At 39.6% G+C, this 27,033-nt stretch overlaps 1 protein-coding gene across 1 annotated transcript in view; it reads right to left on the bottom strand.

Moving 5' to 3' along the window:
* Positions 1–5,630: 5,630 nt before the first annotated feature.
* Positions 5,631–27,033, bottom strand: part of STARD5 (StAR related lipid transfer domain containing 5) — a 39,790-nt gene continuing 18,387 nt past the window's right edge. The window contains exons 2-6 of the mRNA XM_073568575.1: positions 25,444–25,493; positions 22,291–22,423; positions 13,068–13,185; positions 12,589–12,682; positions 5,631–6,042 (exon numbers count right to left, since the gene is read on the bottom strand). Coding sequence (XP_073424676.1) covers positions 5,895–6,042; positions 12,589–12,682; positions 13,068–13,185; positions 22,291–22,423; positions 25,444–25,493 — 543 coding nt within the window. The 3' untranslated portion in view covers positions 5,631–5,894. The remainder of the gene's footprint in view (positions 6,043–12,588; positions 12,683–13,067; positions 13,186–22,290; positions 22,424–25,443; positions 25,494–27,033) is intronic.

The following is a 27,033-nucleotide window of genomic DNA, read 5'->3' as shown; positions in this document are numbered from 1 at the left end:
ATTCATGCAGAGGAACAATTACAATGTTCTGGAATGGCCATCCCAGTCCCCAGACCTGAATATCATTGAACATCTGTGGGATGATTTGAAGCGGGCTGTCCATGCTCAGCGACCATCAAACTTAACTGAACTGGAATTGTTTTGTAAACAGGAATGGTCACAAATATCTTCATCCAGGATCCAGGAACTCATTAATAGCTACAGGAAGCGACTAGAGGCTGTTATTTTTGCAAAAGGAGGATCTACGAAATATTAATGTCACTTTTATGTTGAGGTGCTCATACTTTTGCACCGGTCAAATTTTGTTAAAATGCAGATTGCACATTTTCTGTTAGTACAATAAACCTCATTTGAAACCAGAAATATAACTGAGTCCATCAGTTATTAGATATATGAAACTGAAATAGCTGTTGCAAAAAACAAAATTGTTATAAAGAAAAAAGGTTAACATTAATAGGGGTGCCCAAACTTTAACATATGACTGTATATTAGATCTTGCTTTACACTTCTTCTCCACAACTTTATCCCTGACCTGTCTGGAGTGTTCCTTGGTTTTTATGATGTTGTTTGATCCCTGATGGCTTTCAAACAAACCCCTGAAACCTTCACAGAACAGCTATAGTTATACTGAGTATAAATTACACACAGGGTGGACTCAATGTACTAATTATATGATTTCTGGACGTAATTGGTGACTCAGGATTTTATTTAGGGGTATTAGACTACAGAGGTCTGAATACAAATGTCACAACTTTCAGATTTACATTTTTAAAATATTTAGAAAACCATGTGTGATTTCCTTTACACTTCACAAATACTTGCCACTCTGGTTTGTAATATCACATAAAATCCCAATTAAATACATTTAAGATTTTGTGTGTAACGTGAAAAGATGTGAAAAAGTTCACCGAGTATAAATACCTTTTCATGGCACTGTATATAGTATAACATGTATACTGAGGCAAGAGGTCCAACTAAATTACTGCCTTAATACAATATGGCCCTAAACAGAAGTGCCCTTCCACACTGAGCTGTCTGCAAGCATGTGACTCATGTGACTAGTTAAAAGTTCATCCCGGAGCATGGCGGATATTGCTGCTCATACACCTACCGTACATGGAATAAAGTGAATTGTTTTAACTTCATTGCCATAAAAATTAATGTAATAAAATGAATATGAATGCAGGCAGAAAATGAGTAAAGCAATATTCATTACCAGCTGTCACAATGCATTGAACTGCATGAATGCTGCAATTACTGACTTAATAGTGCCATAAAATGCTAGGAAGAGTATGTTTTTATGTAAATGAACATTATACGACTGCAGATGGAACCTTCAAGTATTCTACTTATTCTACTGCCATTAAGACAGCGTGGAGGAGTATGTTTTGCGTACACTCATGTAATTGAAAGTCAGCAGTTCTTGTATTGAGAAGATTGGGCCCGATTAACTATTACATTTTTGGCTATTTTTTAATGTTTTTTCTCCTGTTTTTATTTATGTCTAATTCTTTTAATTTGCACCTTTTTAGTGTCTATTTTTATATGTGTTTGTCTATTTTCTTTTTATTGGGCATGGAGTTTGGGATTTCCAGATTGTGACTTTTTAAAATGTTGCAGAAATGATTACATATGTACTCCTGTCCCCTCCGGAGTGATTTTATATACGCCAGTTAAGTTGGCACAATTTTGCAAAACTTTCGACTTTTTGCATTAAAAAGTCACAAAACAGGTCAAAGACAAAAATAAAGGACATTTTTGACTTAACAAAATTCATTAATTCTGATCGCCATTTTGAAAAATTAGGTGCAAAAAACGTCAACAAATACCACAAGACAAAAAGGAAAAGTGATTTCATTGAAACTGTAAATGATGAATCGGTTCCATTGTGTCAGCTAAAACTCACACATATCAACACATAGGAAAGAGGTGTACGGGAGAGCCCTGACGCAGCCACAGTGCAGGCAAACACTGAGTCAGCATGCAGCCGCTGTGGGTTTTTTTATTAAGTGCATGATTTTGCCAGAAAAATGTTTTCACCCACAAAACAGTGATGCAGATTATAAAAGAAATAATAACCACTTAATAAAGTAATAAAGAGCAACTTCTACATGCCGCTGAGGTTTTCGGTTGCGTCAGTGCAACATAACGTGACACTTTACTTATTAACGGTATTAAGACACCTATTGCACACAAAACCTTCAAGGCATTTTTTTTTTATTAAATGCATGTTTTTTGGCTAGAAATAGTTTTTGCAATTAACTTTCATTAAAAATTGTGCACCATTTAGCTTTTACAGGCTACAGTTCCTGCACACTGCTGGGGGTCTAACAGCTGGGACGTCAACAAATCCCAAGAAAGAGGCCCTGAAGACCCTTGTCGGAATATAGCAGAGGTCAAGCATGCACACATTTTCACATCAATAATTCCTAATGGGAGTGCCAGAGATAGCTGAGCATGTCACTCCGCTATCTCCTGCAGTCCCACAGAAAATTAATAGAGGAAGATGTGCATGCTTGACTCCCACTCCATTCAGACACTAGGGATCGGTGAGGATTTCAGTGTCCAGACTACCAGCGACTGAAGAGTAGTACTCCATCTTATGGACAGAGGGTAACTTCTATTATTGGTGCATGCCGTTTAACTAAGAATCCATCAGTGAACTTGCTCTGGTAGGACGTTTGTAACTCTTCTGTCTGTCTTTTTCTGAGCTCCTCTTAGCCGATTTATTATGGCATCAAAGTTCAGCTAAACTTTGATTTGGACTGTGGTGATAAATCAGCAAAAAAACAGACAGAAAAGTTACAAACTCCCTGTCAGAAAAAACTCAATGACTGATTCTCAGTTACACATTCTGCTGTCAGCAATGAACAGAATTAGTGAAACAATACTGTAAAAGTCAACATTTGTAATGAAAACCAATTGTAAATAATTATTTTTATTTCAAAAGACATGCATTTAAGTAAAAAAAAAATACATTCTCCCCGAATGTGTCCACATATTATAAGTAGATTAAATAATGAAAGTAGTAGTAAATTCAGAACACATGGCTCGATATTAGGAGCAACATTAAAAAAGCCTTCTTGGTCCTGGATATGATTGCTTTGTCCCTAGTTTATGGGAAGTAACCAATGCAGTCTTCCAAGAAAATGCACATTTATGTGAGAAATTGCATCTTAAAAGACACTTGTCGTGAGATTTACATGGCTAGAATAAAGCAGCTGGTATCTGATTCATGCTGCCATGGTATGAGCCATGTATTTTTTACTCTGAAACCTTGCAGATTTTGCAGTACCTTGATGAAAAGCAGCTGCGCACTATGTGACTCGGATGACTAGTGGGCACCTGGCAGCTTCTCCCAGCTCTGCTCCCATAGACTATGTGTATGTGTTATGAGGACAGACCTGTCAGTCATAAATCATGGGGGCGGAGAGAAACCACCAGGGACCTGCGTCAGACTAGTGATCTGAGATGCAAAGTCCATGGCAACATTTCAGAGTAAAACTTACAGGGCTGCAATAATGCAGCCACATGTCAGATTCATGCTGCCCATGGACCAGGCAGCATGAAACTCTTGACAAGCTCCCTCTAATTTTATTGAATTAAGTAAGCCAAGTATATTGTATGTGTAAAGCATAAACGGAGGTGATAATGATACGTTCCTATACTCTTTCTGTGGCCCTCCTGCTGGCTTGGTACTGGCCGCTGGTGAGGTAGTGTTTCAGCAGCAGACCCTATAGAAATAGTACGGCTACTTCTCCAGCAGATGTTCTACTGCCCATCACTGAATGCTTAGGAGCACCTATCATATTACTAGATAAAAATACATTACCCTTAAATTACTTCATAAAGCTCTTCGGTCAGCCATAAGCTCGCCTGTGTGAATGCAACTTCTGCAATTTTATGTATAATTAGTTTACAAGATTTACCAGGGCTCTTGAAATTGAGATGCGAGATCTCCCAACATGTCTTATGAGAAATGCAAGTATTTATTAAAACAAATGACAATTCTGGATTATATTTATGTATAACTTTGTGTTGTTGTGTTCCTCTGTTATATCTCCTGGAAATATATGAATAATTTACTATTCTCCTTCACATTGGCGCATGTCTCCACACAGACAGTCCAATCAGCGCTAATAATGTCAGAATGAATTAGGGGTTAACGCTCGCTATTAATTTATTCATACATTTCCTGGAGGAATAATAGATTAGCACAAATCAGAGTTGTAAGAAATAATGCTCCAGAATGGTATCGTGTAAGCAAGGCAAGCACGTATAAAACACACACGACAAGAGAAAAGAAGCATCCTCTTCAATGACAGCTTCAACTAAACCCTATAATAATTTTCTGCTGAGTAATTTCTAGTAGTGATGAGAGTATACTTGTTGCTCAGGTTTTCCCGAGCATGCTCGGCTGTCCTACCGAGTATTTTCGCGTGCTCAGAGATTTAATTTTCATCGTCTCATCTGCATGATTTGCGACTTGTAGACAGGCTGAATACATGTGGGAATTCCCTAACAAACAGGTATTCCACACATGTATTCAAGCTAGCCACAAATCATACAACTGAGGCGACAGAAACTAAATCTCCGAGCACGCCAAAATACTTGGGAGGACTCTCGAGCATGCTCGGAAAAACCCAAGCAACGAGTATACTCACTCATCACTAATTTCTAGTTCTCTAATGGATAACTTCATGTTCAGTAGATGTCTCGCTTATCTGACAATTAATATTATCTTCATTATTATTCATATTCATTGGCATTAGAGCTTTAACATGGGGAAATGCAGGCAATAATAAAATTAAAGCTTCTGCCCAGGAGGTTCTGTCAAACACCTGCTCTAATTCTATGCAATATGCAGTTTTTGTAAATATTTCATTATCTTTGTTGGTACATGATATATTTGTAAATACGTATGTAATATTGAATAAAAAAGTGTCTATGGTTCATCAAATTGTTATTTGTTTTGAACGATGATACATCCCAACCGTACTTAAATTTTTAACATAGCGCGCATTTTTTTTTATTGAATATTTTGAACCTGTCAATCAGACTGCTAACATAAGGGGTATTCCAAGCGACATAGCCAGATTATTATTATAGGTAAAGATTAGTGACAAGCGAACGTGCTCAGATAAGGTGTTATCCGAGCGTGCTGAGTGTGCTCGTGTGCTAACTGAGTGTATTCGGAATGCTCGAAAGATATGTTTGAGTCCGCGTGAGTGCATGTCTCTCGGCAGTTCGACAGACAATCCATGCATGAGTTGTGGCTGTTGAAAAGTCGTGAGACATGCAGGCGTGGAGAATAATAAATTTTTTGAGCACGCCGAAGACACTCAGTTAGCACTTGAGCATTGTCGGATAACACATCCTAGCACGTTGGCTGATCACTAGTAAAGATCCAAACCACATATATCTGGCCTAGATTAAGCAGCCAGACTTTTGTATAGGTGACGACCCAGATTACGCAGACAGACTGCTTTTATGGGCGATGGCAATAATTTCTGTAGTCAACTTAATTATTAAGCGTTCTCTAACATGATAGCAGGCACTGATCAGGGACCATAGGGTTGTATGTTCACCTGCATGAAACAGTCTGCTTTTCTGAAATGCAATTGTCTGAATTACATCAAGCTTTTCTTTATTTTTATGTGTATATATATATATATATATGTAAAAACAATAAAACGTTTATGAATATTTTTGCTTTTAAAACTTTTACAATAGACACTCAGTGATAAAATTGTTGTTCTACTATGTGAGTGAGAAAATAAATATGCATAGATTTTGTCTTCTCCCCGACGCTCCTCTCTCAGCTTGCAACAAATGCTGCAGGTTGAACCCCTTGACCTTTTCCCAGTACAACTAGAAATGAGCAATGCTCGGTGTCATACATTTAATGCTTTAACAGCTTTTGTGAGATTGTTGTAAAACTGGGTCATGCTGTACGGAAAAAAAGATTCCACAACCGATTTCGGGAGATAGCCACTAAGGTCTGTCTGGAAGAAACTTAAAACTTGTGTTTTCTCAGGTTCCCTGAAAGACAAAGAATAATACCAGTAATGAGATAAGGGTACCTAATAATTTCATTTTCCTAGACAGAAAGTGATTCTCAATAAAGATAGGCGAGGATAAAAAAAAAAGCTACATTCCTCATATCCCCTATAGTATGGTGAATATGTTTGTTTTAATACTACAAACCAAGCTTTACTCCCCCTCTTAAGGTCCAGCACTAAGTCTCCACCACTGTCCCGGTGTCTGTGATTATCTGCAGCGCTGATGTTACGGTGACAGTGTTGCTGCCAATCAGTTTCAGTGAGCTCAGCAGTTCTGATCGGCTTGTGCTGTCTACTCAGGCGCAGCTGCTGAACTCACATACTGGCTGCAGTGCAGACTCCCAAACCAACACTCAGCTTGCTGATCCCTAGACGCCCCACATCTGGATGATCATTTACTAAGTTACATGTGGTTTCCATGAGCATTTTTTTAATATAACTTTTAATAAAAAAAATAAAATGCTTATCTGTATATGCATGGGCATGATTCCACCCCAACTCAATGCTGTCCAAATGTACCGTCCTTGATATGTCATGTCCATGTTGTCAGTTATGTGATAGTATAGTCTCTGGCTTATCTAACATTGGTACATGAATATGATGGGCCAAGGGCTGCACATTTAAAAGCAGATTTGTGATTGGGTGAAAGGAAATTGAAGAAAAGTCGCTCGGCTTCAGAACCCCATCTATTAGCTGTAATAGTAAGCCACAGCATAGAGCAGCCTCCTATCACAGCAGACTCAGAAAAAGCAAGTATTACAAACACTTTCAGGAAGCTAACGAATATTTCAGATACTGCAACCTAATATCTACGGGTGGCTTTACAAGTATGGAATTACATCAATTACAAATTCATGACATTAATATTACGCTGACAAGCACATACTCTGCAATAAAGCAGCACATTCAGCAGGGTCCATGATTAAGCAGTTTCGTTTTAATTGCCCTCATATACTGGATCAGTGGAGGCAAATAATAGGAAAACACAAAGTAGTAAATATCTGCTGACACCCAATCCATTCTATTGCTTAATCTGATTTACAAGTATAGAAGACCCCCGAAGCATTAATTGCCCAGGAAATCTCACACTCATTGATAAGTTGCTATGTTAAATGATGTATAAGATAACGTGTTTCTCCAAGAGCTTTGGTAACAGAATTATCCTAAAGCACCACGATGGCCAGTCAGCACGACAAGTGCAAGTGTACATGTAGCGTTTACTTCACTTTCCTACTGAAAAAAAAGGTCAATTCCGACCACATGAGCGTAATCTTGGGTCGTGTGCTGTTCATGTGTGCAATGGCTAATGCACAGATCAGTGTTGGCCTATATGTCTTACTACACAGGGCTATTTTACACAAATTGCAGAGTGAACTAGTCCTGTCTGATTAACAGACCAGATTAGTGCATGTGAATAGTAGGCAGCGCCTGCAGCCTTCTGCTTTGCGGACAAGCCCACGGAGCCAGTTGAGTCTGCAACCTGTGGACATGATTGGTCGGCAAAGTTTAGGGCTCATCCACAGATTACTGTGACTCTTGCCTGGTATAGTGACTCAAGCAATATGTACTATAATTACAGTTGTGTTACTGAACTTTCATATTAATCCAAGGACGGACATATCATTGGTGCTACTTGTGCGGCCGCACAGGGGCCCAAGAGCGAATGGAGCTCATTTCTACCTCCAAAGCAGGTGCAATTTTTCATTTTTAGGAGCTTGTGGACAGCAAAGGGCCCATATATTGTTCTTGTGTCCGCCAGTATATTAATCCAAAGGAGCATTTAAACAGTTCAGATCCAGGTCATTTTGGGCCTTAAGAACCACATGAAGTGTAACAATATTCAGTCACCAGATCTAACGTTCTACTTTGTGAGCTATCAATGTGATTTTCGTGGCGTTTTCTTTTTTGAAATGTAAGAATGTAAAATTTTAAGGTTCATAAATGAGTAAAATTGCAAAGTGCTTGTAAAAACAAGCAATTCTACAATTTGCCCATTATTAAACATTTTCTCTGCTCTCAAAAACGGAGGACTTTTTACTTACAAGCTCATTGCTTAGGTTACCGATCACCTTGCAGTGCAAGCCTGACCAATTACCTAGGTAAGGAGCATGCACACAAGCAGGCTCTATGCTTTAGGGCCTGCACGCTCCACTCTGCAACTGGCCAGATTGCTGAATCCGACCTGCTTGTATCCCCTGTACTTTTCCCATGCAGCATAGACAAAGCTGCTTCTGCTAGCAGCCTGGAAGAGAGCACAGGTCGGACCAGTGGCGCAGCTGCCGGCTCAGACTATCATAGAATCATAGAATCATAGAATCGTAGAGTTGGAAGGGACCTCCTGGGCCATCTGGTCCAACCCCCTGCTCAAAGCAGGATTCGCTAAATCATCCCAGTCAGATGTCTGTCCAGCCTCTGTTTGAAGACTTCCATTGAAGGAGAACTCACCACTTCTCGTGGCAGCCTGTTCTACTCATTGATCACTCTAACTGTCAAAAAGTTTTTTCTAATATCTAATCTGTGTCTCTTCCCATTCAGTTTCATCCCATTGCTTCTAGTCTTTCCTTGTGCAAATGAGAATAAAGTTGATCCTTCTACAATGTGACAGCCCTTTAGATATTTGTAGACAGCTATTAAGTCTCCTCTCAGTCTTCTCTTTTGCAAACTAAACATTCCCAAATCCTGTAACCTTTCCTCATAAGACAGGGTTTGCAGACCGGTCACCATTCTGGTCGCTCTTTTCTGAACTTGCTCCAGTTTGTTGATGTCTTTTTTAAAATGTGGTGCCCAAAACTGGACACAATATTCCAGATGAGGTCTGACCAAAGAGGAGTAGAGGGAAATAATGACTTCACGTGATCTAGACTGTATGCTTCTGTTAATACATCCTAGAATTGCATTTGCCTTTTTTGCTGCTGCATCACACTGTTGACTCATATTCAGTCTGTGATCTATTAGTATACCCAAGTCTTTTTCACATGTGCTGTCACTTAGCCCTATTCCTCCCATTCTATATATGCTTTTTTCATTTTTATTGCCCAGATGTAGTACTTTGCATTTCTCCCTGTTAAAAACCATTCTGTTAGTTGCTGCCCACTTCTCCAGTTTATTTAAATCTTTTTGAATCCTCTCTCTCTCTTCTCTAGTATTAGCTATCCCTCCTAGCTTTGTGTCATCAGCAAATTTAATCAGTTTACCCTCAATTCCTTCATCTAAATCGTTGATAAAGATGTTGAACAATACAGGGCCCAGGACAGAGCCCTGTGGTACCCCACTTGAGACATTCTTCCAACTGGATGTACAGCCATTTACGACCACTCTTTGGGTCCGATCACTAAGCCAGTTATGAATCCACCTAACAGTTGCCTTGTCCATTCCATACTTAGTCATTTTTTCAATAAGGATTGTATGAGAGACTTTGTCAAATGCTTTGCTGAAGTCAAGATATACTATATCTACAGCATTTCCTTGATCCACCCAATCAGTGATACCGTCATAGAAGGAAATTAAGTTAGTCTGACATGACTTATTAGTTAGAAACCCATGCTGACTCTGTTTAATCACTTCATTCTTATCCAGGTATTGACATACATGTTGTTTAATAATTTGTTCAAAGATCTTTCCTGGTATAGAAGTCAGACTCACCGGCCTATAGTTGCCTGGGTCCACCTTCTTCCCCTTTTTGAAGATAGGAACAACATTTGCTCTTCTCCAGTCTTCTGGCACTTCTCCTGTTCTCCAAGAATTTTCAAAGATTATGGAGAGGGGTTCAAAAATTTCTTCTGCTATCTCCTTCAGTACTCTGGGGTGTAATTCATCTGGACCTGGAGACTTGAATTCATTTAGGTTAGCTAAGTGTTTCCTCACTATCTTTCTGTTTATAGATATCCTGGATTCTTCTATTCCCTTAATAGGACAGTGAATAACAGTTGATGTTGCATTTCCTTTCTGAGAGAAAACAGATGCAAAATAGGAATTTAAAAGTTCAGCCTTCTCAACATCCTGTCTTACCATTTCATCATTTTCATCCTGTAAAAATCCTATAGCATCTTTGACTTTTCTTTTACTTTTGACATATCCCCAAAATCCTTTATTATTGCTTTTGACATCTCTTGCAAGCCTCAGTTCATTTTCAGCTTTAGCTAATCTGATTTGTGCCCTGCAGGTTCTGCAGACAGCATTATATTCTTCTTTAGATATGCCTCCCTCTTTCCATTTTATAAACATTTTTTTCTTCCTTTTTAGCATGTGCTTAAGTTCTGTGTTCATCCATCCTGGTTTCCTTAAATGCTTCCTATTCTTCCCTCTTTTCGGAATTGTTAACAACTGTGCTTTGAGAATTTCATTTTTCAAGATTTCCCATCCTTCCTGGACATTTTTGTCTTTAAGGATATCCAGCCATTGGATCCCTCCAATTCTCTTTCTGAATCCCTTAAAATCTGCCTTTCTGAAATCTAACCTTGACGTCTGAGTCTTCACAGGTCTTCCACCTCTAGTAATCCAAAATTCTAAAATAGCATGGTCGCTACCTCCTAGGGTCCCAGCCACTTTTACCTCCTCAACCATTTCCTCCCTGTTTATAAGGATTAGATCCAAGGTAGCAGTTCCCCTTGTTTTCTCCCTTACCTTTTGGAAGATAAAGTTGTCAGCAAGAGAGGATAAGAATTTCCTTGACCTGTTAGTTTTGCCTGAGAGAGATTCCCAACAAATGTCTGGATAGTTGAAATCTCCCATGACAACTATGTCATATTTTTTGGAGAACTTGGCCATCTGATGCATAAAGAGTTCATCTATATATTCGGCTTGCACAGGCGGCCTGTAGTAAATGCCTACAATGGTGTCCTTTCCATTGTTCTGTCCTTGTATTCTTACCCAAACAGTTTCCACAGAACTCCCAGTCTCTGAAGCTTCAATCTCTGTGCAGATATACGCGTTTCGAACATACAATGCGACACCCCCTCCTCGTTTATCAAGTCTGTTTCTTGCAAATAAGTTGTATCCTTCTAGTCTTGTATTCCAATCATGTGTATTGTCCCACCAAGTTTCAGTGATTCCAATTACATCATATTTCTGTTCCTGTGTTAGTAGTTCCAATTCTCCTTGTTTGTTGCCCATGCTTTGTGCATTAGTATAGAAACATTTTAGTTTGTGATTGGTTTCTCTTTCTCCAATATTTTTATTAATTAGATTCTTTCGTCTTTGTTCTTCCTTTCCACTTCTAATAGCAGAGTTCTCAATAGCATTTGTCAGGTGTATGGCTTTTTCTGGTCTTTTGCTTCCCTTCCCATGTTGTTCTAGTTTAAAGCTCTCCTTACAAGTGTAGCAAGGCGACTTCCAAATACATGCTTTCCAGTCTTCGTAAGGTGCACCCCATCTCTAGCAAGTAGTCCATCGTATAAGTAGTTCACTCCGTGATCCAGAAATCCAAATCCTTGCTGACGGCACCATTGACGTAGCCAGTTGTTCACCTGCAGAATCTTATTCCACCTCCTTGTTCCATGGCCATCCACTGGGAGGATGGAAGAGAAGACCACCTGCGCTCCCAGTTCTTTCACTTTCTTGCCTAAGTCTTCAAAGTCTCTGCAGATGATTTCCAGGTCGTTTCTTGCGGTGTCATTTGTCCCCACATGTAGTAGCAGGAATGGGTAGTCATCTGTAGGTCTGAAGAGTCCTGATATCCTGTCAGACACATCTTTAATTTTTGCACCTGGAAGACAGCACATTTCTCTTGTAGTTATATCCGGTCTGCAGATAGCGGCCTCTGTTCCTCTCAGCAGGGAATCCCCCATGACCACCACTCTCCGTTTCTTCTTCACAACATTACCACCACTCTCCGTTTCTTCTTCACATCAATCTTCAGGCGCACACTGTCCCCAGCAAAGCAGGAAGCTACAACTTGAGAAATCCCTTTAAAGTTTGAAAACTAGCGAAAAAAATTAACCTTGTAATTTATTTTAGCAGGAATCCTATACAGTTACCCTAAAAAGACTTTTGAGTTTGTCTTCCTCTGCTGTTAATTTTAATTGTACTCAGAGTTAAGATATTGATTTGCAAAAACAGTTTCTTTTTTGGAGGAGTGGTTATTTTATGTGTATCTTTAAATTACTTTATTTTTATTGTTTTGCAATACTCTATTTTTTATATATATTATTCACACTATAATCTTCCACTGTAACTGGATCAGTACAACATCCCCAGTGACAGAAGAAATCAGACCTGTTATAGTGACTACAAGAGGTGGTGGTAAATCTGAACCTCCCCTTTCCTTTCCTTTCCAGTGGTGTAGGAAGGAGCTTTATCTATACAGGGAAAAGAACAAGCAGGTGAGGTCCTGACTCACCACAGCCTTTCCCCATGCTTATGGAGTAGCCATTTTGAAGATGAAGAGAATGGGGGACTGATCGCAGATACGGAAGGAGCAGCAGCAGAAAGGAGGCCATTAGGTATAGTGACAGTAGAAATGTATAGTTAAATCTACTAAGTGGAGGTCGCTTTAAAGTTCACATAAGAGAAATTCTAGCTTGCTTACCCAGGAACAGGAGCACAGAAACAACCACAAGAATGGTTAAACCCTCTGACGAAGGGTCGCTGGGGAGGGCAGCTTAGATGCTCAACATTTGTAGCTATAACAATATATAAAATAAGTGTTAATTTATTTTAGACTGAAATAACAATTCCATAGCATCACAACAAAACTGAATTCAGTATTTATTTGCAATGTAGTTTTATGGATACTGACGAGTTCATGGCTAGTTTAGCAAAGGCGTCAGCCAGCAACTTACCCCATGTTCAGATGATTTATCTACTTGCTTGTAAAGGGTTGAGAGATAAAGCTGGATTTATATCCCCTACTAATGCCCTTGGTGCTAACAGAGAGACAAACTTTACCATGAAAAATCCACCTCTCATGGCAAAAAGAAAAACGGAGGCATCTTACACATCTTATAAGACAGACAAAATATTGATTACACAGCATAATTATATAGTGTGGAACTGGCCTGTACTAACCATTAGACGTTATGGTACCATCTTCATATCTTTTGATCATTACAACATCTACAAAATCCCGAGGAGAAATAATGCCCATGGCAGCTGATGGTGTCACTGTCCGGCAAATAGTGACCTCCTAGAAGAGACAAAATAACATATTTCTCTTTTAATTATAGATCTCCCTAAGTAACATTCAAGGCTTAAAAATGTATGGGTATTATTTTTACTAATGAGTTTTTAAGTGAAATAATGTGTGCTAGATAATTTCATAATACATCTTAATAGCAGTGAGAGCTGCATTCTTCTCATACGAATTCCAAATCCTTTGCATGGATTTCTTCAGGAGTGCACCTCTCCTCAGCCTCCATTGGCCAGGGGGTGGTATGCTCCTGAAGATGGACAATTTGGGTCCGGAGTATAGTTGTGTCGGTGGGCTGAACTGTGAATTCAACCAATGCTGTGATTAAGGGCAGTTTTGCCTCAGCCATTGCAGAGGAGTGCAAGGACACTGAAATTTCTTTATGGAATAAAATTCTTGGACTTATGTGCGCTGCTAAACAAAATATCAGATCCAGATCATGCATATAAATTGACCTTTTATTTCCCAACGCGTTTCAAAGTCCATACACTTCTTCCTCAGGGGATGAGATATATGTCATCCCCTGAGGAAGAAGTGTATGGACTTCGAAACGCGTTGGGAAATAAAAGGTCAATTTATCTACATGATCTGGATCTGATATTTTGTCTAGCAGCGCACATAAGTCCAAGAATTTTATTCCATAAAGAGATTTACGAAGCGGTCTCTGAGTGGACCGTTGGACGTGCAGCAGGCTGACAAATTGATTCTATACGCTCAGCTCTCTCTTGGAAATGGTGAGTATATCTCTATATTGTTTCTTATAAATCACCCGGATAAGACCCTATTGCGCTCTTCTCTACCTATAGCTTGAGCAATTAGGAGACTGAAATTAGCAATTAGCCGGCTCCAGGGAGGTGATTACAAAATTTAAGGTTAAGAACTTGCAAGCACTTTACTCCTTGCATAGGTGTTTAAGGGCCCCGTCACACATAGCGACTCACCAGCGATCCCGACAATGATATGAGCTTGTCAGGATCGCTGGTGTGTCGCTACATGATCGCTGGTGAGCTGCCAAACAGGCAGATCTCAGCGCTTAGAAACCCGCTATTTACCTTGGTTACCAGCTCCCTGCACCAGCGCGCTGGTATCTTAGGCCTGTTTCACACTTCCGTTTTTGTGTCCGCCAAACGGATCCGTTTCCGTTTTTTTGACGGAAACGGATGCAAACGGATCCGTTTTTAAAAAACGGATCCGTTTTTTGACGGATCCGCGGTAACCGCTATGGAAAAAAAACGGATCCTGCAAAAAAATGGCGGATCCGTTTTTTTACGGAAACCAACGGATTTTGACGGATTTGAAAAAACGGAAGTGTGAAACAGGCCTTACGTACACATCGGGTTTCTAAGCGCCGCGCGGCACTTAGAAACCCAATGTTTACCTTGGTTACCAGCTCCAGCTCGCTGATCTCCCGCCTCCCACACGCAGCGATGCATGCTGGCCAGCGGAAGACCAACGATCAAAAAAATGTCCAGGCCATTCGAGCACGATCAGCGATACCAGGCAGGGGGGCCGGTCGCTGATAAGTGTCCCACACAGCGATATCGCTGGTGAGATCGCTGTTGCGTCACAAAACTTGTGACTCAGCAGCGATCTCGCTAGCGATCTCGCTGTGTGTGACGGGGGTTTTACTCCTTGCCTAGGAGGTCAACCACCGCTGATACACCACAGGAGAGGCCGGTGACCTAGGTATATAGCAATAAGCTATATAATTCAAAAGGTAGAAGGAGATTTGTAATAATTATTTTTGCAAACACACTGAAATTTTACCCATTTAACAAGATTAGATAAAAATAATAAATTCCCATTGACTGTAGAAACAGGAGGAGACTAAGGCGCTCTTGTCTGGCCACCATGTAACACTATACCCCATGCTAACTTTGGCTTTTCCTCAAAAGTAATCATATGCCAGAATTTTGAGAGCTGGATGCATGGTATTCAGCTGATCACGTTGGCACGTCATACTGGGCAATGATGACAAATCATGCTCATATCACTATTTGTTAGTCAAAATGATGTATACCACATCAGAATCCAAGGTCACCATTATATGTCAATGAGGACAGTAGAGTGCCATTGATGTCCATTTAGTGATGTCGTTCTGTAAGCGATGTGGCTTCCGTAGCAATTAGCCACAACAAAACTGTGGACTGACACATAGACGGGTTGTCTATGGTGAGGCAGTACCTCAATATTAGTACAGTGAATATGACACGCCTAGCCTATCTCTACAATGCCTAGCAGCAACCAGGAATGTATCATTCTGTACTTATGCAAGGAATACAAAGAATACCCCTGTACACCCTGCAGTATCCTTGCAAATGTTAAAGGGTTTGTCTGGCCTTAGGCTACAAGTCTGCAGTTACTTTATGTGACTGCAGACTTGTGAATCCTCACATCGCACACACTGCAAGGATTCTCCGGTGCTGGGAGCGGGCAGTCATATGACAAAAAGTATGCAATATGCAGGCTCTGTTAAATATTATTAGTTATGGATTTATATTAGTTATGGATATATATATTAGTTATGGAGTTGTATTCTTATTACACTCAGTTCTGTACATTGCTGACAACGACATAGGCTATTTTTGTAAGCATGGCTCATGGTACAGGACAACTCCATATATACCAGGATCATGTGCTTTAAGAGACGTATATAATTCATAGCTAACTGTAGAGGTCGCTGGATCCTTTCCTCACCATCATGAGACACAGACGCAAGATGTCCTCTCCGCACGGACAGAGCTGAACAGCTGGTATGTTAATCCAACCCCCCTCTAGAGAAGCTACGCACTACAGGACACATGTCTTTTACAAGCTTATATATGAACTAATGGACAATCTCTCTTTCACCTATTTTTATGTTTTTCTGTAATAATCTATTCTTTGATGGAAGAATCCAAATAAACCACTATATTTTTATCTGGTAACTAGTCCTGAGTATTTTACAGGATAAGCATTATTTTACATTGGAGAGCCAGCCAGATCTGAATTTTTGTACTTTTTTGCGGATTTCCCTCAACTTGCCCAAAAGGGGGATTGAACTTTGCTAACGTCAGTCATATGTGCAAGTTATCAGGAACTCTACTATTCACAAGAATCAGACAGAATCTAGAAGTGACGACTAAGAATTGCCAGATGGATTGAGAAGTACTACAAGTGCCAAAGTGCCAGACGTGCTGAAGCCAGACGTGTGAAGACAGGAGCCCAGCGTTGTCCATCAAAGGAACAAGCTGAGACATTTCAAGGTAAGAGAAATGGATGTCATTAATTCTCTTGCTAAGCAGAGTAAATTGAAATTTAAGTCTGTAGACAAGTCTAATCCAGAAGTATTATGGCTTAGATTATATGCCGAGTGCGAAATGGCGAATCAGAAGTTAGATTGTAAATTCTTCAATAGAGAAAGAGAGATTAAAAAATATTCTACAGATGGTAGATATATTTCATAGATCTGTGTCAGAGAAATCCAAAAATGATTGTTGTGATGTTCTCGAGATTGACTGTAATCAAGTGTCTGTAGCGGCCATTCAAGGTGACCTTGCAGACGTGGAACAAGATGGAGAAGTAGGAGGAGACTTCAGAACTGACGTAGATGACGTACAAGGGAAAGACGTACGACTAAAAATAGACGACTCACAGGCCCAAATCCGAAGGAAAGTAAGAAAAACTTTGCTAAAAATATGCAAAATCATTCCTGCATATGATAACAAAATCCATGTTTGTAGAAACTTTGAGGTTTTTGAAAGTTGTGTTGATAAATTTGATTTATCTAACGAGGAGAAGAATCAGTTGTTCAAAATGTGGATCCCTGTAAATTTTGCTAGGAGATGGTCTTTAAAGTTATCTGGTGAAAAACATGATAATTTATCTGATAAGGACAGATTACAAATTCTCATTTTTTGTTCATCAAATGAAAATCATCCAGATATTGATATTCTTCAAAAATTAAGGATTGGTCGGAAGGAATGTACTTTTACGTTTATGTCCATATATGACCGTCTGTACAAAATGCTGAGTGAGAATGTCAAAACACCGTCCCTCATAAGGAGTTTTGTAAGCAAATTTTGGTTTTTAAATCCTGCATCTCGTGTTATTGCGTCACAAAAAGATTCTTTATTGGAATGTGCGCAATCTCTTGATTTTACCAGAAAACACGAGAATCGTGAAAGGAAAGTAAATTGTGCTAATTTTGTGAAGACAGGCAGAGTAAAATCTTATCAGAAGCCTGTATTAGCAAAGCCTTCTAAAATGAGTTTTCCTCAAAATCAAATCTATGAAGAACGAAGAAAATCACGTTTGTTATAAGCCCTATGGAATGATGCAAAGGATCACCGAAAAAACTTCACAGTTTAAGCCCTATAAAATTCCAAGTTCTGATCTTCTTTCTGTAACAAAGATGGCCGAATTTGACAGACAGAAGCAGGTGGTGAGTGACATCATGGCCTGTAAACTGAATACTCTGCTCCAAGAATCTATCAGCTTCAAAATGGCAAGAACCTTTCAGGATATTTTTTGCAGAGAAATAAGTATGGGTGTAGGAATTGGCTAGAAAAAGTAATTATATATTGTGTAAAAGAATTATATGGTTTGTGGATATATACATATTCATACAGTATATATAGAGTGTTTGTAGAAGTAGAAATAGTAGAACTGTATTTTTTTAATGAAAATTAAAATTTACATCAATAATAATATTTAGAATTATGAATATGATATTAACCTTCTCTTTTATGTTTCCTTAGAATTTTCATTTCAAAGCAGGACTTAATCGGAAAAATTCTCTTCCAAGGATTTATGCCTTTATTTACACAGGAAGTTGCAATAATTGCATGATTTTATATATTTAACACTGAAATAATATGCATATAACTAACTGCATGGTTTGAATGACAACCACAGCATATGAAATTTGAACTTGGTTCTAAAAATAGGTAAACCAGTATACCATGTCCCTGTTCTTTGGGTCTTTGGGTCTCAACTTTTGCAAACCAATGGAATTTTTTTTTTCCAGGCCTAAATGTCAAGTATAGCTATACATATATTTATGTCATGTGTATTCGGGGAATATTCAAAGAAATATTAAGACTAAATTTAAATAGTTTACAATGCATTGATAATTATGATAATTTGGGTTAAAATACGTGTATTCATCACACCTTCGTATGTGGGGTAATTTGGTTTAAACTTAAATATGTCACACAGTCTGAGTGACAGTGACTGAGTGTATGAGCAGCTGCTGTGCGAGTAATGTGATACGTTTGATGTGTATGAGGCCTCAGGATTCTGAATGAGAGAGAAAAAAAAAAACCCAAAAGCTTTTATCTTTAGGAGAAATATGCAGATCAGTTAAATTATTAGAATATTAGGATATATAATGAAATATTATCTACACAACATATATTTCTGTATTTCTATAGTAATTATTATTTATTGATTTAGTTAATTGTGGATAAGTGCAATCGCACATCAAAATGGTTTATGAAGAAAATCTACATTTAAATTAATTTTTCCAAAGGATAATTTTATGATATTCAAATTAATTTTAATGGTCACACATCTTCAGACAAATAATGGTATAAGCAAGTATAATATTTACACAATTTATAAATTAATTATTTTTAATTTTGGTTTTGATAAATGAATTATTTCATAGAACAATATTTTTTGGTATTAAGGGGGAAAATATGTTTTTGATCCTGACTACATCATCACATTTGATTAGTACCTCTTCTTCACACATTTTAATAGAAAAGAAATAAATAAGGTTCAATGGTATAAGTATTGGGTATAATAATAAGTATTATAAAGAGTCATTTCTTTACACTAAGAGGAGTAATACATGCAAAGTTGCATAATTTGAATATTTTGGTAACACAAGTTTATGACAATTATGAAAATCCAGATCATGGAAATATTAAGGGTATATGTTACTGAGGACATAACTACTCTGCATCAACATAAAGGCCTTATTCTTATTTTTATTCTTATTCTTATTTTTAATTTTCAATTTTTTAATCTATTTTTATTATAATTCTTAAATTTTTAATTTTTCTTTCATCAATATTTAGTAAAGTAATATCTACTGAGAATATCGCTTCATTAAATATAGCAATGATATGGTTTTATTACAAAGGAAAATGTTTCACTTCTGAGTTATATGCAACAATTCTTTTATTCATTCATTCATTCACTCACTCATATATTCTTATTTTGGTTCATGGCTATACATTCCTACATATTAGTATAATAAATATATTCCTTATTAATAAAGATGAAAACACTGGTTACATAAAACACAGTGACACCTATGGGTTGAAAAAGGTAATTACACCTATGACATAAAAAAATGTTCTATCACATGAAAAAAATATGGATAATAATGTATTATCACTTATTGTTGGTTTATTATTTCAAACATTGAAATCCATATACAGTACAAATTCTGATAATAATTATATGGATATTACTGATTGCTATGGTACGCTGTGATATTATAGGATAGGAAAATTACCAGATTTGGTATAGAATAGGGAATGAAGACTTCAAGCAAGATACTGAAATTACGTTAAGAATCAATTTTAATATGAAAAGTCTTTATTATCAGTTGCAAGAAGAAGAATGCCGCTATCCAGAAGTCCCAGAAGGTAACAAAGCTATGATTTCTGAGAAATGAACTGTGTTAATCACAAGTGCAGTATCCACCACTGACAGTCACAAGTGCAGTATCCACCACTGACAGTCACAAGTGCAGTATCCACCACTGACAGTCACAATTAAAGTGTCTAACCTGACAACCAGAGGACGATGCTCCTATGATGCTGAGATGAACTGTGTTATCACGTTCTTATCAAGTTCCAGAGGTTCCAATCACCTGTAAAGCTTCGATGAAGACTGGTGAACAATAAGGTAATTGTCAGGAAGCTACAACCCTGACATATGTCCTGTGCATTAGGACTGAGGACTGGTTATGGTGCTATGTTTAGCAAGGAAGAGTCATTTTAACCCTTGCTTTGCTGACCAAAGACGTCACACCTGTTCAAAGACCAGTGCCGATGGAGGATTCCAGAATATCCAAGGCGAGCCAATGTAAGCCCAGGTTTTTAAAGATGACACTGCACAGATATTAAAGCTACATAGACTTTGTTTTCGTATTAACATTTGAATTTATGGACTTTGATTTGATACACAACACGATTTCTACAACATCTATATGCTATAGAAAAACTGTGTTTTTAAAAGAACCAAGAAGAAGACAGAAGACATCAAAATGAAGACCAGATGATGATGACTGGACCTGAAATACTTCAATTTAGACTTAGGGAAGTATAATTATACATATTTTATATGAACATTGTTCACGGCTTACCATAACATGAATGCACATCAATTATATCATTGAGTACGTATAACGGTAATTATTATTATTATTGATATTAAATTATTTTGTCAAAGAAGAAGAAAAGAAGGAAAAAAGATCTCATTATATTTTGAGGGTTCCAATTAATGTCTGTCTCCCTCAAAAGGGGGAATTGTTAAATATTATTAGTTATGGATTTATATTAGTTATGGATATATATATATTAGTTATGGAGTTGTATTCTTATTACACTCAGTCCTGTACATTGCTGACAACGACATAGGCTATTTTTGTAAGCATGGCTCATGGTACAGGACAACTCCATATATACCAGGATCACGTGCTTTAAGAGACGTATATAATTCATAGCTAACTGTAGAGGTCGCTGGATCCTTTCCTCACCATCATGAGACACAGACGCAAGATGTCCTCTCCGCACGGACAGAGCTGAACAGCTGGTATGTTAATCCAACCCCCCTCCAGAGAAGCTACGCACTACAGGACACATGTCTTTTACAAGCTTATATATGAACTAATGGACAATCTCTCTTTCACCTATTTTTATGTTTTTCTGTAATAATCTTTTCTTTGATGGAAGAATCCAAATAAACCACTATATTTTTATCTGGTAACTAGTCCTGAGTATTTTACAGGATAAGTATTATTTTACAGGCTCCCAGGCACATTCAGATTAGACTGCATCCGGCCTAGCTCAATACACTTGAACTTAGTGAGGTCGCGCCCATTTAGTCAGCACGTGATCAAATGTATGCAAATCACACACGTGCAGTCACGAGTCTGTAGTTCCCACCGCCAGCACCAGAGAATAGTCACAGCGGGTGTGATTTGAGGATTCACAAGTTTGTAGTCTGTGAGGCAGTGACCAATGTCACATGTAGGAATCGCTGTGTGTTCCCCCCCAGGATGCGCACGGAGGTGTATTGAGGTCATGGGAGTGCTTTGCAGTCACAGGCGTAGCTGTGGTTGCAATACAGAATAAAAGTGAGTATAGGTCTTGGATATGCTGGTTGTCCAAGGCAGACTTAGGGAAAACCTGCTCTGGGCTTTTGTGTTTTGAAACAGACTACAGATGGCAGTGGTGCAGTCTGTTTAATTCCCGGCCCGGCTTTCCCATGTGGCCCACGGCCAGATTCTAGTTAAAATGCCTGCAGTAAAGGGTTTGGGTGTGTCAGGGTCAGTGTTAGTTTGGTCTGTCAAGCATGCAGAGCAGAAAGTTTTGCAGAGCTCCACCTGTGTGAGGCAACACAGGCAACCGGAGCAGAAAGGCCTGGCACCCACAATGTACACGATGGTGCAGTCACCCATGGCAACAGATCTCAGAGGTAGGCTGTCCTGTACCCGGCTGTGATTCCGGGGGTGGACTATCTTGTGCCTGGCGGTAAACCGAAGAAGGATTGGTGTGTTTATTGACTGCAATCCAGAGGATATGGTTCCTGGCTGCGATCCAAAGGATATCGTGTGCTGTGCTTATGTGAGTTGAACATTAAAGAGACTTTTATTTGGAACTTTGCTAGGTCACTGCCTCATCACTGCACTACAAGTCACATAGAGTGAGTGCAGAATTGTAGCTTAAAGTCTGGACAATCCCTGTAAGTTCACCTGGAAGATTTACGGTAGCTAATAAACATGTTATGAAATGTAATGGCCATCAAGTTCAACCTTGTGAGGTCATTTGTGATGCAGTCCAGAAATGACTTCCTCCCTTTATCTGATCTTTCTGTACTCACATCAGTAACAGTTTCCAAGAGCTGAAAATCATCCACATTAGTATCCCACTTCACCCTCAGGCCACCAGCTTCTGGTTTTAAACATTTCCAAACATCTTCTGGATTAGCTGCCACTGAGCCTTCACCTTTGTATCTACATGTGAAACAAAACAGGATCATGTTAGGCTCCTTCACATCATGTTGTTATCTTTCTTTCTGAATTTTTTTGGGCCAAAAGAAAAATGTCAATGCAAGTCTCTGTGTTATGGGAACTTTTCACAATCCTTTTTATTACATTTTGAAAAGAAAAACGGCAGCAGTGAAAAAGTATACAGCAAAATATTAGTCACAATAACAGTAAAGTGTATAAATGTATACAGGCCATTATTCACAGAAATGCAAGAAGTAAAACATGTATTCATATTTATCAGATATAGTCTCATAGGTTTACTAAGCTAAATGTGGTATAATTCGCGCTCAATTTGCTCTACAAAACAGTGTTATATAATGTGCACAGTATCAAGGTTATTATTCTATTCCTGTCCCCCCCCCCCCCCGAATTACACCAGAAGGAGGAGATGCTGTTAAACCATATCTGTTCCCTTCCCCACCCAGGGAGGTGTGAGGCTGAAGTGTATACAATTACACTAACCAACAGACAAGGGTAGACAGACAGGGAAGAAAGAAAATTACAATCATACAAATACATTTACAAAACAACAGAGTAGAACACAGGGTAGGGATAGGTAGGAGAAACCAAATAGGAGAGGATGAGGATAAACATGCAAACGGACTCCAAGCAGAATTTTCCTGAACAACCCTCCAACCACCTACTCCAAACACTGAATTTCTCCTCCAACACCTAATCAGGAAGCAGAGCCATCAACTGCCATTGACGAGCATATATACCAGAGGGGAGTGGCCAACAAAGAACAGCTGAAATGTGGTGCCCCTGAGGCTCAGTCGCCACAGAGGTACTGCACCTTCTCCTAAGGTGTAGTGCCCCACCAACTAGGTAGGTTGGGAACTCCTTTCCACACTCCAACACTCGCATCCCACACAACAGGGTAGTTCAGCACAATCACATTGAGGGCTCTTTCTCCTCCTAGACATTAGGAGTGCCTCTGGTGGTTCCCTGCTTGGAACACTGGATGTGCTGGGAGGTGGGTGGAGTTGAGATCCATATAAAAGGTTTGGAAGGTTTAGAATTACAGTTCAGTCTGGACAGTCAGTCAGGAGAGTCTGAGGACGGGTCCGAGAGGAAGGAGATCCCTAGAAGAGGGAGAGAAGAAGGAGTGCTGCAGCTGCCTCTGTGATCTGAGCCAGCTGGCACGGGAGAGGAACAGAAGGAGAAAGACGTAGAACTGCAACCTAAGCTTCCATAGGAAAGAGGAGTAGAGAGAACAGAGAGGAGTTGTGGGTCGGAAGAGGAACCCTGCCTATAGGTTCTCAGCGCAAGGCCGGGGCCCGGTCCCCGAGGTTGTACGGACGCTTATGGTTCTGCAGCAGACACCGGTGAAGTAGTTGGCTGTAGATGCACTACTCCCATCTACGACTTGGGGCACAACAGCAACTGAATAGAGAGCCAGGACTCCGGAGAAGGGAGTCCCTGAGAGAGGCTACAGCTGTCTGCCATACAAGTAGAGTTGTTAGGGACATCTGACAGGAGGAACTCCAGAGTACCACGGTACTGGAGCTCTTCACACCTTAAGGCGCAATAGAGGAGTCGTTCAGGAGAGGTACATTTTGGCACAGTGTTGGAGAGGAGAATCCTGACTTGCCCGGGAGGTTGATTGAGTCTCTGCCCCGGAGGACACGGCACGGAGGCAGGCACCAGTGTGTACCACGGACTGTGAGTAAAGCTTTTGAACTGCAAGCCCTAGTGTCTTCCATTCATTTGTGCGCGAACACCGTCAGCACCGTTACATCTGGGTACCAGCATTCCTCACACCGCCTGCGCCTATTCTCATCTATTGCCATTACACTGCCCTGGGGTTACAGCTTCACCTGTGGGGAGCTTTTACACCTTTGCTGCACCCTACCATCAGTCCCAGGGGATCTGCATGCAGCGTCGGCTTAACATCTCCCTTGCCGAGCAAAAACAGGTGGCGTCACAAACTATTCCATTCCATTAACTACATTCCCCCCATTACTTGGGCGCCCAGGAACACGGACCGGGTCACCGCTGCTGTGACACATCCCGCTGACACCGGCCCGGTACCGAGTACCCCACAGCCCTGGGAGGGCGACCCAGAAACAATTCATGATGGAGAGCTTGAGAGCTTCAGGATATCAACTGAACTGATTATCCCTTTCCATGACAGAGCAAGGAAAACCTGCACTGTTTAATAGGATGGTGAAGCATTTCTAATCAGTGCAGGATTTTGTGTGACCAGACGCTGTGATCTTCTGGTCCCTCTCTGTCGCGGTGTCCCTGTGACAATAATCTGCTGAGATGACACCAAAATTGAACTCTTTGGATGCCATAATACACACCTGAAATTCTCACCAGGTTGTTACCAACATCTGGTGAGAATTTAGCAACATTAACCAACAGATCATTGAAGTCCTGGATGATCTTGAGACCTAACACCTTCCTGGCATCACATGTGCCCCATGTCTGGGCAAATAAAGACGTTTTCTATTTGTTGGCAAGATAATTAAATACTTTAATAGCGCCTTTAGAAATATATTTACTTAGAAAGCTGGTGAAGTGTTCAATACTTACTTCACCCACTGTATATGTATCCAAACGTGATATATAAGAATACAGAGCTTCTTTCTAAACTGCCAATATCTTAAGACAGCCGCACTGTAAATGTCCAGTGAAAAGAAGTTATCACCTAACTACTGAATACTGAAAATCGGTAGGCATCAGACTGCTGGAACCCAGAAGGATGGACAAAAAGAGGCACTTTTATCTTTGTTCGAATTGGGGAGCAGTGTGCATACTCGACTGCCGCTCCATTCATTCATTGCAGGGCTGCTGAAAAAGAGCGAGCACTGCGCTCGCAGTCCTATAGACAATGAATGGAGTGGCGGTTGAGCATTTCCACTGCTGCCCAATTCTATTGGGGATAAAAGTGTCCCATTCTGAAAATGGTGGGATTCTCAGTGGTCGGACATCAGGTAGCTATATACTGAATGTACCATATTTCTGGCTTTATTACTTACAAGTTCCCAGTGAACTCAGTTGATGGCCTCCAGTAGACAGCGACATCATCCTATAGAGAAAATACATAACATCATAAACTAATGACATGTCTGTGGACTTGTATAATGCGAGTACAACTAGTTACTGATTGTACCTCTACAACATTAATGCATTGGTAATTATCAACTAATATATTAGTATCCAGTGTGTGAATGTAATTGACATCTAAGTCATGACATGTTATTGTGCACGTACAGTGGATTGCAAAATTATTCCCCCCTTGTCCTTTTACTTATTTTGTTACATTACAACCTGTGTTTAAATATTTTTGTAATCTGATTTGTGTATGGCGCTTCAGCACTAAATAGTCTGCTGACGTGAAGTGAGAACAAAATAAGCAAAAATTATAATTTATGGGATCAAATGACTAAAAATTGGCATATGCATTCACACCTTTTGCTATCGAGTGCCTAAAAATTTCTGTTGCAAGCAATTACCTTCATAAGTCACATGCTTCGTGATTGAGTGCAATCTAAGTGACACATGGTCTGTGAGTATATACACTTTACCTTTTAGGAAAGGCCACAGAGACTGCAACACCATTAACCCCGTAACGTACAATGATGGACATACTCCGTCATACCCGCTTTGATGTGGGCTCCAGCGGTGCAAAATTTGTTGGTAGTCTTCTGACTTCATAATGCCATGCACACGGTCAAGCAGTCCAGTGCCAGAGGCAGCAAAGCAACCCCAAAACATCAGGGAACCTCCGCCATGTTTGACTGTAGGGACCGTGTTCTTTTCTTTGAATGCCTCTTTTTTTCTCCTGTAAACTCTATGTTGATGCCTTTGCCCAAAAAGCTCTACTTTTGTCTCATCTGACCAGAGAACATTCTTCCAATACGTTTTAGGCTTTTTCAGGTAAGTTTTGGCAAACTCCAGCCTGGCTTTTTTATGTCTCGGGGTAAGAAGTGGGGTCTTCCTGGGTCTCCTACCATACAGTCCCTTTTCATTCAGACGCCGACGGATAGTACGGGTTGACACTGTTGTACTCTCGGACTGCAGGGCAGCTTGAACTTGTTTGGATGTTAGTCGAGGTTCTTTATCCAACATCCGCACAATCTTGCGTTGAAATCTCTTGTCAATTTTTCTTTTCCGTCCACATCTAGGGAGGTTAGCCACAGTGCCATGGGCTTTAAACTTCCTGATGACACTGCGCACGGTAGACACAGGAACATTCAGGTCTTTGGAGATGGACTTGTAGCCTTGAGATTGCTCATGCTTCCTCACAATTTGGTTTCTCAAGTCCTCAGACAGTTCTTTAGTCTTCTTTCTTTTCTCTATGCTCAATTTGGTACACACAAGGACACAGGACAGAGGTTGAGTCAAGTTTAATTCATGTCAACTGGCTGCAAGTGTGATTTAGTTATTGCCAACACCTATTAGGTGCCACAGGTAAGTTACAGGTGCTGTTAATTACACAAATTAGAGAAGCATCACATGATTTTTCGAACAGTGCCAATACTTTTGTCCACCCTCTTTTTTATGTTTGGTGTGGAATTATATCCAATTTGGCTTTAGGACAATTCTTTTTCTGTTTTTTCATTTAA

Source organism: Dendrobates tinctorius, unplaced genomic scaffold (assembly GCF_039654945.1).
Source record: "Dendrobates tinctorius isolate UK_male_01 unplaced genomic scaffold, ASM3965494v1 ptg000022l, whole genome shotgun sequence".
NCBI classification, from domain to species: Eukaryota; Metazoa; Chordata; class Amphibia; order Anura; family Dendrobatidae; genus Dendrobates; species Dendrobates tinctorius.
This window is presented reverse-complemented; position numbering and strand designations above follow the sequence as displayed.